Source organism: Ovis aries, chromosome 25 (genome assembly GCF_016772045.2).
Source record: "Ovis aries strain OAR_USU_Benz2616 breed Rambouillet chromosome 25, ARS-UI_Ramb_v3.0, whole genome shotgun sequence".
NCBI lineage: Eukaryota > Metazoa > Chordata > Mammalia > Artiodactyla > Bovidae > Ovis > Ovis aries.
Window position 1 is genome coordinate 40,785,496 of NC_056078.1, and position 17,003 is coordinate 40,802,498.

A 17,003-nucleotide genomic window follows, 5' to 3' on the forward strand; every position below is an offset into this window, starting at 1 on the left:
AGGTGTAGATTTAACTTTGTAGGAAACTTTCAAGCAGTGCTCCAAGACTGTTCTATACATGTATGAGGATTCCGATTCTACACCTTTGCCAACATTTGAGGGTGTCATTTTCATTTTAGCCGTTGTAATGGGTGTAAAGTGGTTTGAAACATTAGGTTAGTGGCTGTGAGAAGGGGAGCTAGTGCTTGGGAATGGGCACGAGAGAAGAGTGTGTGTGTGTGGTGGTGGAGGAGCTAGCTAGCTTATCAGTTTCGCCACAGTTATCAGTTATCAGTTTCCCTGCAGCTCTGATGGAGGAGATAGGTAGGCCCAGGCTGAGCCCTGCAACTGGTGTCCTGCTGATGCTTTGAGATGGGATACCAGTGGGAGCATTGGGCCTGACTGGGTGCATTCTTGCGGATTTCCCCCAGGACACATGCAGAGAAGGTTTTCAGTTTAGGGGAAGGACAAAGGGAGGGAGAAAATGCAAACTGGAATCCAGCTTGGCTGAGATGTGCCCCACACCAGGGCCAAATTTGGAGATGACTGGCCAGAAAAAAAAAAAAAGAAAAAAGTCCAGAAAACTAACACTGCATAAGCAACCTAAGCTGCCCCTAGTAGATGCAACTCACTCAGCTCACCTGTGTGCCCCTTCAAACGTATCCTGTTGTTTCCACACACACTTTGCTTCTTCCACATGTATTTTGCTTCTGATGAACCGCCCCCCACCTTTTTTTTTTGTCTCACAATCTTGATCTCTGCTGAGTTCTTCAAAGAAGACAAGAACCGAAGTCCTTTTTTCAGCCTTTCACCTTCGGAATCAGCTGCAAATTCATCCTTTAAAACTTGCTTTGCAGATGGAATTCCCTTTAAGCGTCTCTCCTTCGCAGTGAGTACGCTACTAAACAGTAGAAGGCGCTAGAGACCCATTGCGGGATGTAGGCGCTTTTCTCAGTGGGTGCTAGTAGCTGCCAGAGAAGGCAAAGGCAGCCCACTCCAGTACTCTTGTCTGGAAAATCCCGTGGACGGAGGAGCCTGGTAGGCTGCAGTCCATGGGGTCGCTGAGGGTCAGACACGACTAAGCGACTTCACTTTCACTTTTTACTTTCATGCATTGGAGAAGGAAATGGCACCCGACTCCAGTGTTCTTGCCTGGAGAATCCCAGGGACAGCGGAGCCTGGTGGGCTGCTGTCTGTGGCGTCGCACAGAGTCGGACACGACTGAAGCGACTTAGCAGCAGCAAGCAGCAGCAGCCAGTAGCTGCACTTATGTCCCCAGGGGTGCGCCGACACTGGGTGGCGCTCTGCTCTCCACCGGCTTGCGGCTTGGCCTAGCCCGCCAATCACGTTCCCATGGCCCTCCTGACAAGGAGACCACCAGCTCCAGGCCCCCCTCCGGTCTGTACCTATGCACCACCCACCCCACTCATCCACTCCCTGCAAGTTTGTCCTACGAGATTTGTCAAATAGCAAACCGATAAAAGCATATTATCAACTCACAGGGCAGATAAGAAATCAAAGCTAGTTATTTGCTGGATTATACCTCATTAGTGGAGATGAACAGAGAACTTACCAGACAGGAGTGAAGGACAGAGGAAAGGAGAGGGAGGGAGGGAGGGAAGTAGGGGAATAGGGATGAAACGTGGAGAAATAAACAGCCTCACTAGAAACCAAACGGACAAACAGAAGCGGCTCTATTGAATAGGCACTTACAGGTCCTTTCATGGATCCCAGGCTGTGGAATGTTCTGGCACTCCGCAGCAGCTCTGTCCTGTCTGAGGTCTCTCGGGCTATATGTGATAATGTTACCATTTTTAGACATCTGGAATCTGATTCAGATTCCAGCTTCACCACTTCCTAGTTCTGCAGCCTGAGAGAGGGCATTGCCTTCCCGATGCGCACGCCCCTCACTTCTAAGTGTGGGCAAGTTCCTCCTGAACTGTTGTACAGTTTCACAAGCGAATGCTCAAAGGCCTAGTACAGTTCCTCAGCGCTAGTTCCCTCCTCCCCGCTTTGATAGTCCACTCTGAGAAACACAACCCTGAAGTAGAGAGGGGAGGAGTGATCTGAGCAAATAATCCCACACTTGAAAATTAAGGGGAAAAACCCATAATAGGCAGATAGTCCAGTCTAGCTTCATAAATTAAGATGTGCATCATTTTGTTGAAAGAGCCAGCCTTATGGAATGTAAGCGTCATTCTGTTCTTCCCCAGTCACCCATTCAAACCTGTTTCCCCCTTCCCTTTGGATAAAATCTAGGGCAAATCCCATGGCTTTTTTGATCATTCTTATGTAACAATAAATCTTCCCTGTGACTTCTAGTTGTAAAAACAAGCTATGTTCAGCACTGGAAATGTCCAACCCCACGCAGTGGTCTAAGCCTCCGACGTCATTTGAAGTTTGCACCTCCCCTTCTCTCCCGCCCTGACCGAGGCTCATGCCTTATAGATAGGCGTGGAGCTCCATTTTTTCATTTCTCCAGTTTGTGCTCCCATTCCTCCTCCCAATTTTCTAACAGGAATCTCCTTCTTTTTAATTTTAATTTTATTTATTTATTCACTTTTTTGGTTGCTCCATGTCATGTGGGACCTAGGTTTCTGTGCCAGGGATTGAGCTCACATCCTCTGAATTGGAAGCGTGCAGTCTTAACCACTGGACCACCGCCACTGCCACTGTCCCCTAACAGGGATTTCTGATCATCCAGGCAGGGGCAGGGAAGTGGTACAGAAAGCCCACCTAAGGGGCAGGGGAGGTTCTACGTGACCAGTTATGAGCTAGAGTGCTCACATGGGTTCTTCCAGAGCCTCCTTTTTCTGCAGGTTCCCATGACTCAGGTTTGCCCCAGAGTGTGGGATGGCACACAGTACCCTTCTCATCCACTTTAAAGGTCTGAATTACAGTTTTGGGAAATGAAAGTCTGAAAATTATGCTTCCCAGACTCTCTTATGGACCAGGTTCCAGGTTGCTCACCAAATGTGAGGCACTCAGGTGAAGCTAGGAAGCAGAAAGTAGAAAATCATCCTTTTCTTCCTTTGATGGTGATGCTTATGACAGCAAGATGCTTGAGACCCTTGTCGTAATTTGAGCAAAAAAGGAAATTTGTGCAAATTCCAGCCAGTTGTCACTATAGGATACCAAATAGGCAGCAGTGGCTTTGAGACCTGGCAGCCATTACGAGACAGGGAGTTGTCCTCCTCTGGGACCGCACCTGCACAGCCAAGCACAGAGCCTGGAGTTGCCCATTTCTAGGAAACGTCAATATGGCATCCTGGGTTATCACCCCCGTCCTTAGCCTCTCCCTGTAGCTGTATCTATTGCCATGGTGCTTTGCAACTCTTCTCCCAAAAAGGTGTAGTTTACCCTGCCCCTTGACTTGGAAACTTGGCTATGTGACCCACTTCAGCCAATAGGATATTAGGCGACACAGCACAAGCTGAAGGTAGAAACGTGTTTGTCCTTCTTCTGCCTTCCCAGTGGAAAAGCTTTCCCTGGGTTGCTGCTGCCCCTTCAGCTTGTGCTCAGAATGAACAAACATGGAGCAGGCCTAGGTGAGGACATGAGCCTGGTCAGACCCACAGGTTGGAAGTGAGTTGTCTCATCTAGACCAGCCCATATTCAGCTGATCCACAGATGTGTGAGAAATACATGCTCAATTTAGTAGAACACTAAGATGTTGAGATTCTTTGTTATGCACCATTTTTCCAAAAACAGCCAACTGATACAAGCAACTTTTCTCCTTTTGGCTTCATCGGCCCCCTAAGAAGGCTATGTAACTTGTGTCATCAAATTCCCTGTATAAAATCACTCTTTGTTGCCAGTTCTTTCTCTGGGAGAAGAATTCTGAGAAAATAATGATTTTTCTGCTTGAGTCAGAATTATGTTCATGCTGAGAGTTAGAAAACCTGAATGAAATACAGAAAGCTTCTTTGCTAAAGAGCTGCCAAGTCAACAAGCATTTGATGGGCCATGATCTCAGAAGAAGGAAAACACAAGGGATGAGCTGGCATTTTGTGAACCACTTTTCCCTTTAGGAAACTTGCTGAGCATTTGCACAGAGGGCCATGGGTTAAGAGGTAGAAAAGGAAGCAGAGTCTCTGGAGCTGAACAGACAAGACGTTGGAGACTGGAGTTGCCAAGGCAGCTAGGATTAGAGGGGCCAAGATGCTAGATAAAAGCAAAGCACAGAAAAGAAACTCTGGGGGATTCTCTGGTGGTCTGGTGGTTAGAGCTCAGTGATTTCACTGTGGTGGCCCACGTTCACTCCCTGGTCAGGGAACTAAGCAAGTCAAGTGGCATAGGCAAATATAAAAGAAATTTTGAAACTTGAATGACATTTTAAAGCTGTTGAAAGAAGAAGAAATGTTAACCTAGAATTTTATATTCACAAAATTTTTTGGTGAGTTTCTTAGGATTTTCTATACACAAAGCCATGTTGCTGCTGCTGCTGCTAAGTCGCTTCAGTTGTGTCCAACTCTGTGCGACCCCATAGATGGCAGCCCACCAGGCGCCTTTGTCCCTAGGATTCTCCGGGCAAGAATTCTGGAGTGGGTTGCCATTTCCTTCTCCAATGCATGCATGCATGCTAAGTCGCTTCAGTCGTGTGTGACTCTGTGTGACCCCATAGACCAGGCTCCTCTGTCCACAGGATTCTCTAGGTAAGAATCCTGGAGTGGGTTGCCATTTCCTTCTCTGCAAAACCACGTTATCTGCAAATAAATATGGTTTTACTTCTTCTTTCATGATCTGGATTCCTTTTATTTCCTTTTCCTGTCCAATCACGCAGCCACCACAGTTTTGCAGGCGATAAGGAAGGCATGAACACTGTAAAGGAAGAAGGAAAACTATCGTTCACAGAGGTCATTACTATATACAAAGAAAATACAAAGACTCTACAGCAATCACAAGTGACTTTAGCAAGGCACTCACTAGGTACAAAGTCAATGTACAAAAATCAGTGGAATTTTTACATACTAGAAACAAATATAAAACACCTAATAGTAAATCCGAGAGAAGAGGCACAAGAACACTTTCCTGTAAAACCACAGAACAAGTTTAAAGAAACTTGCAGAAACCCTAAAGAAATGGAGGGATACACCATGTTATACACATGTAATACACCATGTTAATGGGCTGAAGATTCAGCATTTTAAAGATACCAAATTGTCCCCAAACTGATCTATATGTTCAATGGAAAGTCCAACCAAATTCTAGTACTTTTTCGGTGTGGAAATTAAGAAGCTGATTCTAAATGTTCTACGGAAATGCCAAGGGCTTCATTCTGCTTGGATCACCTTGTGGACAGGGTTGAGACCTGCTGTCTTAGGTCCATGGGAGGCACTGTGTATTTTTTGCCCTGACTGTGTATGTAAACAGGGGCCAACCAATATAGCACCCCCCACCTCCCCATCAGAGCAGAGAGCCCGCCTGTCTCTTGCTATTGAAAATTTTCAACTGAGTCAGACATGTCTGTCCATTCTGTCCTGCAAAGGGCATATTTACCATATTTCCCAAGTGGCCCTGGAAAGGTCACTGATAGACATGAACCTCCCCGTGAAATGTGGGGGTGGTTGGCACCTATGGTCTCAGGACCCCAAGATAAAGGGGAACAGTTTCATTCTAGTAGCTGGCTATACAAACACACTGTTGCTGTTTAGTCACTAAGTGGCATCTGACGTTCAACTCTTTGTGGCCCCATGGCCTGTAGCCCACTAGGCTCCTCTGTCCATGGGGTTCTCCAGGCAAGAATACTGGAGTGGGTTGCCATTTCCTTCCTCAGGGGCTCTTCCTGGATCAGGGATTGAACCCATGTCTCCTGCATTGGCAGGTGGATTCTTTACCACTAAGCCACCAGGGAAGTCCCATACAAACACATAGAGAATGCCTATTACATGCGTGCTGCGATGCTATTAGAAATTACTACAGTATTGATTATGTTAAAAATCATGAAATAAGTAAGGAAAAGCAAACACAGGGTATTCTGTGCATACAGACCACTAGCAGCAAAGCTTATATTTGTGCATTGACAGAGATTGGAGGTGAAGTCAAAGAGGCAACATTTCACGACTTTCTTTTGCGGAAGTTGCTTCACTGTGTAAAGAGAAGACACCATTTAAGTGATGTTTCAGTTACACAGAAACAAGGCTTGAATATGCAAAGTTAGTAGTATTCAGGTGAAAATGATAACTGAGCACAAGCTGGAATCAAGATTGCTGGGAGAAATATCAATAACCTCAGATATGCAGATGACACCACCCATATGGCAGAAAGGGAAGAGGAACTAAAAAGTCTCTTGATGAAAGTGAAAGAGGAGAGTGAAAAAGTTGGCTTAAAGCTCAACATTCAGAAGACTAAGATCATGGCATCTGGTCCCATCATTTCATGGCAAATAGATGGGGAAACAGTGTCAGACTTTTTTTTTTTGGGCTCCAAAATCATTGCAGATGGTGATTGCAGGCGTGAAATTAAAAGACGCTTACTCCTTGGAAGGCAAGTTATGACCAACCTAGATAGCATATTCAAAACCAGAGACATTACTTTGCCAACAAAGGTCCGTCTAGTCAAGGTTATGGTTTTTCCAATAGTCATGTATGGATGTGAGAGTTGGACTGTGAAGAAAGCTGAGCCCTGAAGAATTTATGCTTTTGAACTGTGGTGTTGGAGAAGACTCTTGAGAGTCCCTTGGACTGCAAGGGGATCCAACCAGTCCATTCTGAAGGAGATCAGTCCTGGGTGTTCTTTGAAAGGAATGATGCTAAAGCTGAAGCTCCAGTACTTTGGCCACCTCATGCGAAGAGTTGACTCATTGGAAAAGACTCTGATGCTGGGAGGGATTGGGGGCAGGAGGAGAAGGGTACAACCGAGGATGAGATGGCTGGATGGCATCACGGACTCAATGGACATGAGTTTGAGTGAACTCTGGGAGTTGGTGATGGACAGGGAGGCCTGGTGTGCTGCGATTCATGGGGTCGCAAGGAGTTGGACACAACTGAGCAACTGAACTGAACTGAACTGAACTGTTAACAGTTATCAGTGACAAGCAGAAGGGCTGCTGGTGACTTTGAGCACATCTTCACAGGGAATCGATGACTGTGGTTTGTGGGAATTTCCATCTTAGTGAAGTTTACAGGGACATCTATCACAACACAGTAATCATAATGGCTCTGCTAGGTTTATAGGCAAAGGTTTCAGCCCGATGGGCTATGCTTTGGCCATGTGCTTTCATCATTTCTTACCCAAAGTGAGGGCCCAAGGGCAGATGATCAGAACCTGTCCACCACTTGGTACCTGGGCGGGCTGTTTACAGCGTTCTCCTGCAGGTGTGAAGCCAGTGAGTCTTGATCCCCAAAAGCCTTCTCTTCCAAGCCATGCTGCCCAGGCTTTCTAGGACTGTTCCACACTTACACGCCCAAGCTAGTCGTCAGACTATGCTATTATATTCGGTTGGTGCAAAAAGTAACTGCGATATTGCATTGTTGAACTTTGCTGTTTGATATTGGAATACATTCTTAAATAAATGTGGTTATGTTATACATAATTTTACTGTGCATTTCTCGCTTTATTTTTTTGCTAATGACATTATTTGCTGTATATTTTATATTTATTTTAGACTATAGAAATGATGTTAGGAAAAAAGCAAACGAGTGATTTTTTTTTTTTTTAATTCAAGGGCAAAATGGGTTGTTAATGATCAGAGACAACTCGAAACGTCAAAAACACATTTGACCTAGGAACTGCTAATGAGCATACAGTGCAGTAGTGGTTCAAGAAGTTTTGCAAAGGAGACGAGAGCCTTGAATATGAGGAGTATAGTGGGTGACCACTGCAAGTGGACAACGACCAATTGAGAGCGATCACTGAAACTGATCCTCTTACAACTACGTGAGAAGTTACCCAAGAACTCAGCGCTGACCATTCTACTGTCATTTGGCATTTGAGGCAAACTGGAAAGGTGAAAAAGCTCGATAAGTGAATGCCTCCTGAGCTGACCAGAAAAGAAAAAGAAAGCATCGTTTTGAAGTGTTGTCTACTTGTATTCTACATAACAACAATGAACCATTTCTCCATCAGATTGTGACATGTGACAAAAAGTGGATTTGATATGACAACTGGTGACAGCCAGCTCAGGGGGTGGCCTGAGAAGAAGCTCCAAAGCACTTCCCAAAGCCAAAAAATGGTCCCGGTCACTGGTGGTCCGCTGCCAGTCTGATCCACTACAGTTTTCTGAATCCCAGCTAAACCATTACATCTGAGAAGTATGCTCAGCAAATGGATGATATGCACTGAAAATTCCAACGTCTGTAGCCAGCGCTGGTCAACAGAAAGGGCCCAATTCTTCTCCATGACAGTGCCCAACTGCACGACCGCAGGTTGCACAACCAACATTTCAAAAGTTGAACGAATTGGGCTATGGAATTTTGCCTCATCCACCATATTCACCTGACCTCTCACCTACTGACTACCGCTTCTTCAAGAATCTCTTGACAACTTTTTGCAGGGAAAACACTTCCATATTCAGCTGGAGGCAGAAAATGCTTTCCAAGAGTTCGTTGAATCCTGAAGCACAAATTTTTATGCTACAGGACTAAACAAACTTAGTTTTCATTGGTAAAAATGTGTTGACTGTAATGGTTCCAATTTTGATTAATAAGATGTGTCTGAGCCTAGTTATAATGATTTAAAATTCACAGTCCGAAACTGCAATTACTGCTGTACCAACCTAATATTTATTGTGAACCAACTGAAGTAAACCCTTTAGACAACTTGTCTTCTCTGCCGGGCAGAAGGTAGAGAAACAATAGCAGAAAAAAATGTAGGCTGAACATTAACACATCATCAGCTTTCCAAATTTCCACGGCACTCTACACATGTACAGCTACGCTTTTACTAAAAGAGACTATTTCTTCTCAATGTCTGAGTTTCCAGTCCAATTCAAGACAGGGATGACCGGGAGCCAGGATTCTAAGTCCAGGCACCCCCATGGGCAAAAAAGGACAGAGTGAGTCAAGCAGGGCCTCTCGGGCTGCTGAGATGTAACCCACCAGTCACACCGCTGCCCAGGCAAGGGCTCTCTTGTCCCCTCTTCCCTCCTATACATCAGCATACATGTTCCCACAGCTCAGGCTGACCCTGCAGCCCAGTGAGTTGCTGGATGCAGTGTCCAAGCCTGTGGCTGTCAGGCATGGCTCTGGGGAGAGAGAGCTTCTGGAGCAGACCTGAGTTCCTCGCCCAGGTTAGGGCTCGGTGGTGCGGCAAAGTGCATGCCAGCGCTTCACAAGCTCCTTGGGTTTGCTAAGCATCTCGTTCCAGTGCTCCAGTTCTCTGCCACGGGTGTACATGTAGGGGCCCACCACCACCCGGCCCAGCTCGTGACTCCCTGCAGGGGAGGGAGAACATAGTCATTCTCGGAAGCTTAGAAGCCCCCTCACCTAAGCCATCCCCAGGGCCTTCCCTCTCTCTCACTTGCTCCTTCTCTTAAGGGAAGTAGCCAGCCCTCTTCCTTTTTAACAGCCTCCAAAGGGGTCCTGACTTTGCTCTGGAGCTGGAGCTGACGGGGAAGGGAGCCCAAGTAAAAAGCCTGCCCTTTGGTGCCCGGGCACCCATTCTGCCCCCCATCCTCCTGGTGGGCCATCAAACTGCCTCACATCGAAGAGCCGAGGGAGGAAGGGGCCCCTCCAGAAAGAAGCCCTCTTCTCTCAGTCAACTTGTATACTCAGCAGGAACATTCAACAATAATTTTCACCTTTTACCAACTATCACAATGGAGAAGGGGCCTAAGCTCTGACCCACAAGACCAGCCGACCCAACAGCTCTGCCTCAGTGACAGTGGATCCTGGAGCAAGGGGCAGTGTGGGATAACTCCACCCTCTCATCCACCCTGAGCCTCACCCAGGACCCTCAAGTCTTGTACAGAGGGCATGAGGCAACACAGGGTACACAGAGACCCACAGCACTGGGTTGCTTGGCCAGTGCAGGTAGCTGTGCTGTTTCCCGAACTCTCTGGTGATCTGCCCCAGGACGGAGCAGCAGGGGCCATCCTTTAACCTCTTTTAGGGTGCTATGGAGAATGACACCAGATTAAAGCTGGATGTGAGCTCCAGCTATCTCACTAGCAAGCTCCATGTCCTTGGGTAAATATCTTAGCCTCTCTGAGCACTAGTCTCCTTAGGCACAGAACAGAAACCATCCAGCTCCCTCCAAAGGGTCCGTGCTTCCTGAATGCACAGCAGCCCCGCCTTAGCCCAACACCCCAGGCTGACCGTGAGGGGGCAGCCTTACTGTCTGCTTCCGTGCTCTGCATCACTGTCAGGCTGAGGCTCGCGGTGTCCAGCTCCGCGGGGTTGGCTTTGAAGCTGAAGGTCTCGCTGTACACAGGGTTGGTGGAGCCCAGCACAGCCGAAGTCTTTTTGCACTTGACAAACTTGTTGTGGTTCATCAGAGACACTTTGACAAACACACCTGAGGGGTAGGACAGACTGCAGGCTGGGAGGGGCAGGCAGGGGGCCCAGCCTCCTGCCCGTGCGAGCCTGGGTGGGAGGGCTCATGCCTCGCCTGGGTGCCAGGACCCCATTACTCACAACTGCTGCAGCCAAAGGGCGTTACAAGAGGAAACGGGGTTGATTAGCTCACTGCCTACAGCCAAGGAAATGCTTGGCTCCCTTCCTCTTCCTTCCTCTCTGTCTCCTGAATGCACCCAAGGTTTGGCTGGCCCTTGTTACTGGAGCCTGGCACCACACGCCCATCCGTCCCCATTGTGGGGTGGATCCTGCTTGCTGGGTGCCCGAGCCTCCTGGGGCCCTTAAGCACCCCATTCAGAGGTCAAGTTTTTTGGTTTTTTTGCAGGGGGAGTTGCTGTTAGATGGGTTTTGAATCCACAGTGGAAGGCTGAATGCCAGCTTGCTTGTAGTGACCCAAATGCAGAGATGCACAAGGGGCAGACAACCACCTGCTTGCTGGGGGCCCCACAATGGGGCTGGACATTTAGGGTGAGCCAGAGCGGGGTCCCCGTTCTCCCAGCTCCTGAGTTCTACCCGAGTGTCAAGCTCTGCATGCAAGGACACCCTGTTTGCTGCTCCCTGCCCTGTGGGGAGCCCTCGCTTTGCAGAAGGGCCGGGCTGGAGACAGGCAGCACAGCACAGGAGCTGAGGCACTGCTTTGGGAAAAGGGAGGGGCAGGCTTGGTCTCAGGGTTCTTAGCGGTCTTGATGAAGGCCAAGGGGGTGCAGCCGTGGATCAACATAAGGAAGCAATTTCTCACACCCCAGCTGTGCAGAGAGGGAGGGCGTGGCTTGGGAGGCAGCAATGCTCCTGGTAGCAAATGCAAGCAGAAACTGGATGGCTAGGGTTGAGGGCCAGACTCCAGGCTCCAAGATCATGGGGTGGGCCCTGCCCCAGGGGGAAACCTTACTGACAAAACTCGTGTTCTCCCGGAGCCGGAGTCCCTTGGCTCGCAGCACGACCACGGTGAGGCGGTTCAGACGGTCATTGTAGCTGAGGCAGAACTGGAGGTCACCAAATTCGGAGGGAGGCTGGAGAAGCCAAGAGGAAAGCACCCCAGGTAGGTACTGGAGGCCCCATGCCTTCCTCCTTCCTCCTGGCAGGCAGGCCCGGGGTACTCATGACACAGCCACACTCCCTCCTTGAAAACCATCCACCATTTTACAGATGGGGAAACTGAGGCCTGGGGAGTTGAAGGGGCCTGCTGAATATCACATAGTAAGGGCCAGAGCTGAGGGTTCAAAGCCAGGAATGGGGAATTCCAAGGCCTATTCCGAGTCATCCTCAGGGGTTGGGGGAGGTGTTGGGGGAAGAGTGGGTAATTTCCTTGGCAGGTCCATTTGAGGTGTCAACTTTCATAGCTAACTGATCTGGGTGGAAATCCAAATGTGGTTTTTCCAGGATGCTCCAGGTAATCTCCAGGGCAAAGGAGCCTCAGGTGCACCTCCACTGTCCCGTGCAGCTCTGGCCTGGGCCCACCACTGCGGGTCACACTTGTAGGGGTAGTGGACAGTGTTCTGCTGGGCCACACCTGCTGGCTGTCTACGGTAGTCAGACTTGTGGTCATCTGGCACGTGTCTGGTGACCCTAACCTTTACCTCCAGGCTCTCGGCTTCCAGGTCTCTCCAGAGGACGAGCCGGCAGTTGCCCGCCAGTGTCTCCTTCTTCAGAGGGAAGAGCACTTGGCCTAGGAGCTGGTGCTTCCTTTGCCTGTCCACGTGGTACACTGAGAACCTCAGCACCCTCTGGTTGACGCTCTTGCTGGATACCTTGGAGAGACGAGGGCCCGGCTGGAGTCAGGTAGGGTCAGGGGATGGGATGATGTGATATGTTGTTCTGGAAACAGAATCTTTCCATGAGGGGTGTCTCAACCAGGGACCTGCACACCCCAAACCCAGGCATCCTCAGGGGACCCTTTGCCACGGTGGGGTCACTGGAGGTGGGAGGCTGTGCCAGAGCCTTGCCACACAGAGTGTGGTCCCAGAGCCAGCAGCACCCACCACCCCTGGGGCCTTGTTAGAAATGCGGGACCTTGGGCTCCACCCAGACCCACGAAGCAGAATCTACCATTTAACAGGCATCCAAGTGAGTTGCCTACACTAAAGTATGAGAGGTTCCCACACTGGAGCCCAGGCTCTGACACTGAACCCCCGTCTCTGCTACCTGAATTTGGCACCTAAACAGTCCTCTCCCTGAGACTCAGTCTCCTCACCTGTAAGATGGGATAATCGCTCTTACTCTCTGGGTTATAAAACCCCAATTAAAGGGCCTGGCTTAAGGCAGATGGTGAATTAAATTTGATTTTTTTCTCTTTCTCTTCCCTAGAGAGGGAAGCACAGAGAGGCCAGGGTAAGGCTGGTGCAGGCACAGGGCAGGGAATGATTCAAAGCTCCCCACCTTGGATTTTGAGGTTCCAACAGGAGCAGGTTCACCTGTGAATTCTCACAGCCTGAGCCCAGCAGGACGGCCTCGGGCTGGGCCCCATGCCACCCCTCTTCCCAGGGCTCAGCCCCGGAAGAAGGTAGAAATCACACTCTTCCCAGTTGCAGACAAGTCTCTCCTTACCTTGCCAGTCAGCTTCCTGCCCTGCTCTTAAAAATGTTTGTCCAGGGCCTCTCGGGAGCTCTTGACTGCTGGCTTCCCATAAGGGCCCCAAGTCACCTGCTGAGGCGCCCGAGGCCGCTGTGCACCTGGCTCAGTGCCTCATCACCTCAGCTCCTCAGGACCCTGAGCTCACCTGCCCACCATGCTGCAGAGGTACCACCTGCCGCGAGATGGCTCTCGGGTCCTGCTCTGGCCTCTGACAGGGCGGGTGAGTTCTGGTCCTGGGTGAGGGGGGAGGTCTCACCCTCCACCTTCCATGGATAACCATGTCAGAAAGCTCATCATGTTCCAGGGTCTTGGCTGCCTTCCTGAGTCCCATAAGCCAGGGCCTGGCATTCAGTGGGTGCTCCAATAATATGTTCCTCTTTCTCCCCTCCAGGCAGCCTGTACAGGAGGAGCCCAGCCCTCTGCCCCCTCATCCTTCCAGTCTCTCATCTGCCCCCACCATCAAGGGTCAGGGCTCTCGTACACCCTGGCCTGGCAGGCGGGGTAGGGTAGAGCCTGCGGTATGGGGCCCCTGGGGGCTGCAGGGCCCTGGTTAGCACCGGAGGCTGGGCTCTCCTGCACAATGTCTGTCCTTCCCAGGAGGCAAAGGGCCCCGGACCCTGCCAGCTCAAAGGTCATACCTGAAAGACAAAGTGTTCATTGAACCGTGGACTGGTGGTTCTGCGTTTGGTCTTAGACTGGAGGAAGCGCCGCTCATCCGGCAGCAGGTGGAGCTTCACCAGGGGGCTACAGTTCTCTGAGGGGGCGTGCAGCCGCTGTGCCTTGATCAGGCCCACCAGCAGCCGCTCGGCCTCCTGCTGGTATTCCACAGAGAACCACAGCCGGCCCAGGCAGCCCTCAGGGAAGTCAGCCTCACTTTTGTCCTCTGGGATCTTGTAGAACTCAGGGTTGATGGTCCCCACCACGCACGCATCTCCTACAACACAGGGGCTGGAAAGACTGGCAGGCCAGGGGAAGGCAGGGGCGTGGGGACCACAAGCTCTGGCTCTCCCGCCCCCTCCCTGCCCAGCCCTTCTTGGCTGAGTCTTGACAAGGTCGTTCACCGGCTTCTCCTGACCACATTTGCCCCAGACTCTTCTCCAGACTAAACATAGCCCCTCTGTCTAGTGCAGCTGGGCAGGACGCATTCTCAGCACTAAGGCATTCTACATCCAGGCCTGCTCCTCCTGGGCCTCCTAGCAGAGGACATAGGATTCATTCAACCCTTGCCCCCATGACTGACCCCCACCCCTAGAGGTCAGGGCCGGCAATGTGGGTGCAGTGCCCAGCATCTGGCCTGGCTCCTTTCTGTGGTGTCCCAGAGGATGTCTCAGTGATAAAATGTTGCCTCTTGTCTTCCTCTTTAAATTATAAGGGCTTAGCTAATTACTGAGTGGTTCTTAGCGAGGTCTTCAGAGCAAGGAGGTGGGCAGAAAGCTGTGTGCCCAGGTTCCACTATTCTGCTCTCTGGATTGGCCAACCCATCATCCTGGAGGAAGACCCAGCACAGGTGCTGCACCTGGGAACACTGGGTTTCCGATCCCAGATTTGTTGCTTACTGCCTCTGTGAGCCGGGCATGGCACTGTTACCCTCCCGAGTTTCAGTTTATTAATGTGTAAAATGGGGTGATTCCCCCAGCCATGGTCTAACTCCAAAATGGCACATGAAGCCATACCTAGCCCAGACTGGGACACAGCAGGCATTGGTAAACTGAAATACCTGGAAAGAGTGGTCACTGGGCAACTCTGGCATCCGGGGCCCCATCTGGACTCTTTTCAGGAGCCAGGCCCAGGAAAGCAGATAGGTCTGTCCTGGCCTGGGCGTACCATGACCCCTGGACAGGCCCGGGTGGGCACACTCACCAAGATTGCTGCCAGTGGTGTGGGGCAGGAGCTCCGGGGCTGGGTAGGGGTCCTGTGGGACCTGGGCCCACTCTCTGCTGCTCAGGGGTACCCAGTCTTGGCTTTGGAGGGAAGGGGGCACCACAAATGGTACACCAGGTGGCCTGTCCAGAGGCAGGGAGATGACAAATAGGTAGCAAGTGAATGGTATGGCTTCAGAGTGCTCAGCCCAGAGAGTGTAAGTGTCAGGAACCAGAGGAGAAAAAGCCAGCAGGAGCCGGGGGAGGCAAGAGCACCATCTTCCGGGCCCACACCAGGGGACATGCACAGCCACCTCCTCCGTGTGCCCACAGCCGTGGTGAGTTGGAGTAGGAGTGTAGCTCCTGGAGTCAGCCTGCCTGAGTTTGAATGCCCGTTCTGCCACTTTCTAGTTGTGCTATCTGGACTTACGTCCATTGAGCCTCAGTTTCCCCAGCTGGAAAATGGGCTTCATAACACCTGCCTCATAGCTGCGGCTCAGATTCTGGGGTTTCTTTGTGATTGCTCCTGGCCTGCTGACAGCATAGAGGAGGCGCTCTATAAACAAACAGACCTTTCCTTCTCCACCCCACTCCAAGGGAAACTCCACAGGGAGGGCCTGAAGCAAGGCCAGGAGCTCCTTTAGCCCCACATCCTGCCTCACCTGCTTGCCTGGGTCCTGGCATCCGGGGGGCAGAGCGCGTCTCCCTGTGTGCTGGAAGCAGCCGTGGTATCTGACAGCTCCTCATAGGTGAATGTGGCACAGAGTCTCTTCCAGAGATAGTAGCTCACCCCAATCAAGAGCAGCAGCAGCAGCAGCCCCCCAAGGATGCCCCCAATCACCAGGGCCACCTGCTCTGGGGGCAGACACCACCAGTACTGTGATGCCTGGGGAAAGTCACCCCCCTTCACAACACTGGCATTCTGGAGACAGAATTTGGGTAGCAACCCCACCTCGCTGGGTTGGATCCCAGGAACAACACAGAAGCAGGGCTTATGTGCTCGTGTATCTGCTGGGGAAGGGTGCTGCTGGCTCGGCTCTGCTGGGTCTCAGGGGAAACGCCATTGCCCTAGAGGTCCTAATGCCCTGTACAGAGCTGTTTAGTTCTGGACTTGGCATTTTGGATTAAATGAACCATTTTTCCTTGTGCTTCTGTGTAGAAACTAAGCCTTCTCTTATCAGAACCTCCATCTCCCCTGGACTCCTGTTCAGGCTTGAGGGCGGTGGGCAGCATGCCCTTAAGGAAAGCCAGGGGAGGGATGATGCCCTGGGTGGCACTCAGAGCCCTCTTCTTTGGGTCCTGGAACCTGCTGAGAGGTTAGTTCTGTAACTTTCCCTAAAAACCTCTCCCTCCCCTCAGCCTTCTATCACAGCAAGCCACATACAGGGGAGTAGGTGGGAGCCGGTGGAGGCGGGTGTAGATGGGCACGGGAGTAGCGAGTGTGAGAAACCAAGGCACACTGGCACTCTGCTGCCAGTGGCTGCCCCCACACTTGCCCAGACCCGGAGGCTTCACCCTGAGCCCACTGAGAGCTCTGCGCTCCATTCCGCACTAGGCGAGGAATGTCCCTCCTCTGGGTCACGCTTGAGGCGGGCGCTTCCCGACCCGGGGATCTGGACTGGGCTGGGTGGTAAGAAGGAAAGACACCCACACCTCCTGACCCGCAGCTCTCTACGAGGAGTGGGCCTCAACTCTACCCCCGCACCTCGCTAGGAGCGGGAAGCAGGGCAGAGGCAGCCCCCAGGGGGTGGCGAAGGGGCGCCGCGCGGCGCCGGGGGCGTGGGAGGGGAGGCGAGGGCGCTTACCCTCCATGCGGCTGCTCTGCGGCCGTCGGGGCGCGGGCCCGGAGCTTGATCTCGCTGGTGTCCGTGCCTTCAGCCGCTGCCAGGCGGTTGTAAAGCGCGGAGCGGGAGGGAGGGGCGGGGGTGGCGGTAGAGGGCGGCGCCCTGTGGCGCTCGGGTGAGCGGCGGCCGGCGCGAGGCACACACCCGGCCCCCAGAGGCCGCAGCTCCGCGCCGCCCGGCCCAGACGGCGGCTCAGCGGGGGCGCGGAGTCCACCACGCGCCGCCGGAACGCCAGG

The 17,003-nt window shown here is 51.6% G+C and overlaps 1 protein-coding gene and 1 pseudogene across 1 annotated transcript; one reads left to right on the forward strand and one right to left on the reverse strand.

Annotated features, from left to right (window-relative positions):
- Positions 1-7,171: 7,171 nt before the first annotated feature.
- On the forward strand, positions 7,172-8,623 carry LOC106991932 (histone-lysine N-methyltransferase SETMAR-like; annotated as a pseudogene).
- A 60-nt stretch (positions 8,624-8,683) lies between these two features.
- On the reverse strand, positions 8,684-16,819 carry SYT15B (synaptotagmin 15B). The gene is made up of 8 exons (XM_027962234.3): positions 16,729-16,819; positions 15,586-15,778; positions 14,925-15,067; positions 13,703-13,998; positions 12,071-12,241; positions 11,383-11,503; positions 10,255-10,434; positions 8,684-9,352 (listed from the first exon to the last, which is right to left on the reverse strand). Exons 1-8 carry the CDS (start codon positions 16,733-16,735, stop codon positions 9,210-9,212), a joined length of 1,254 nt encoding a protein of 417 aa, XP_027818035.2. The 5' UTR covers positions 16,736-16,819; the 3' UTR covers positions 8,684-9,209.
- Between the last annotated feature and the right edge of the window lie 184 nt (positions 16,820-17,003).

Bases quoted from the DNA above. Each gene is read 5' to 3' on its own strand.
- SYT15B (XM_027962234.3), bottom strand. The intron at 13,999-14,924 runs GTGAGTGTGCCC...CCTGTGTTGTAG, and splicing joins CACCACTGGCAGCAATCTTG to GAGATGCGTGCGTGGTGGGG. The intron at 10,435-11,382 runs GTAAGGTTTCCC...CCTACCCCTCAG, and splicing joins GGAGAACACGAGTTTTGTCA to GTGTGTTTGTCAAAGTGTCT.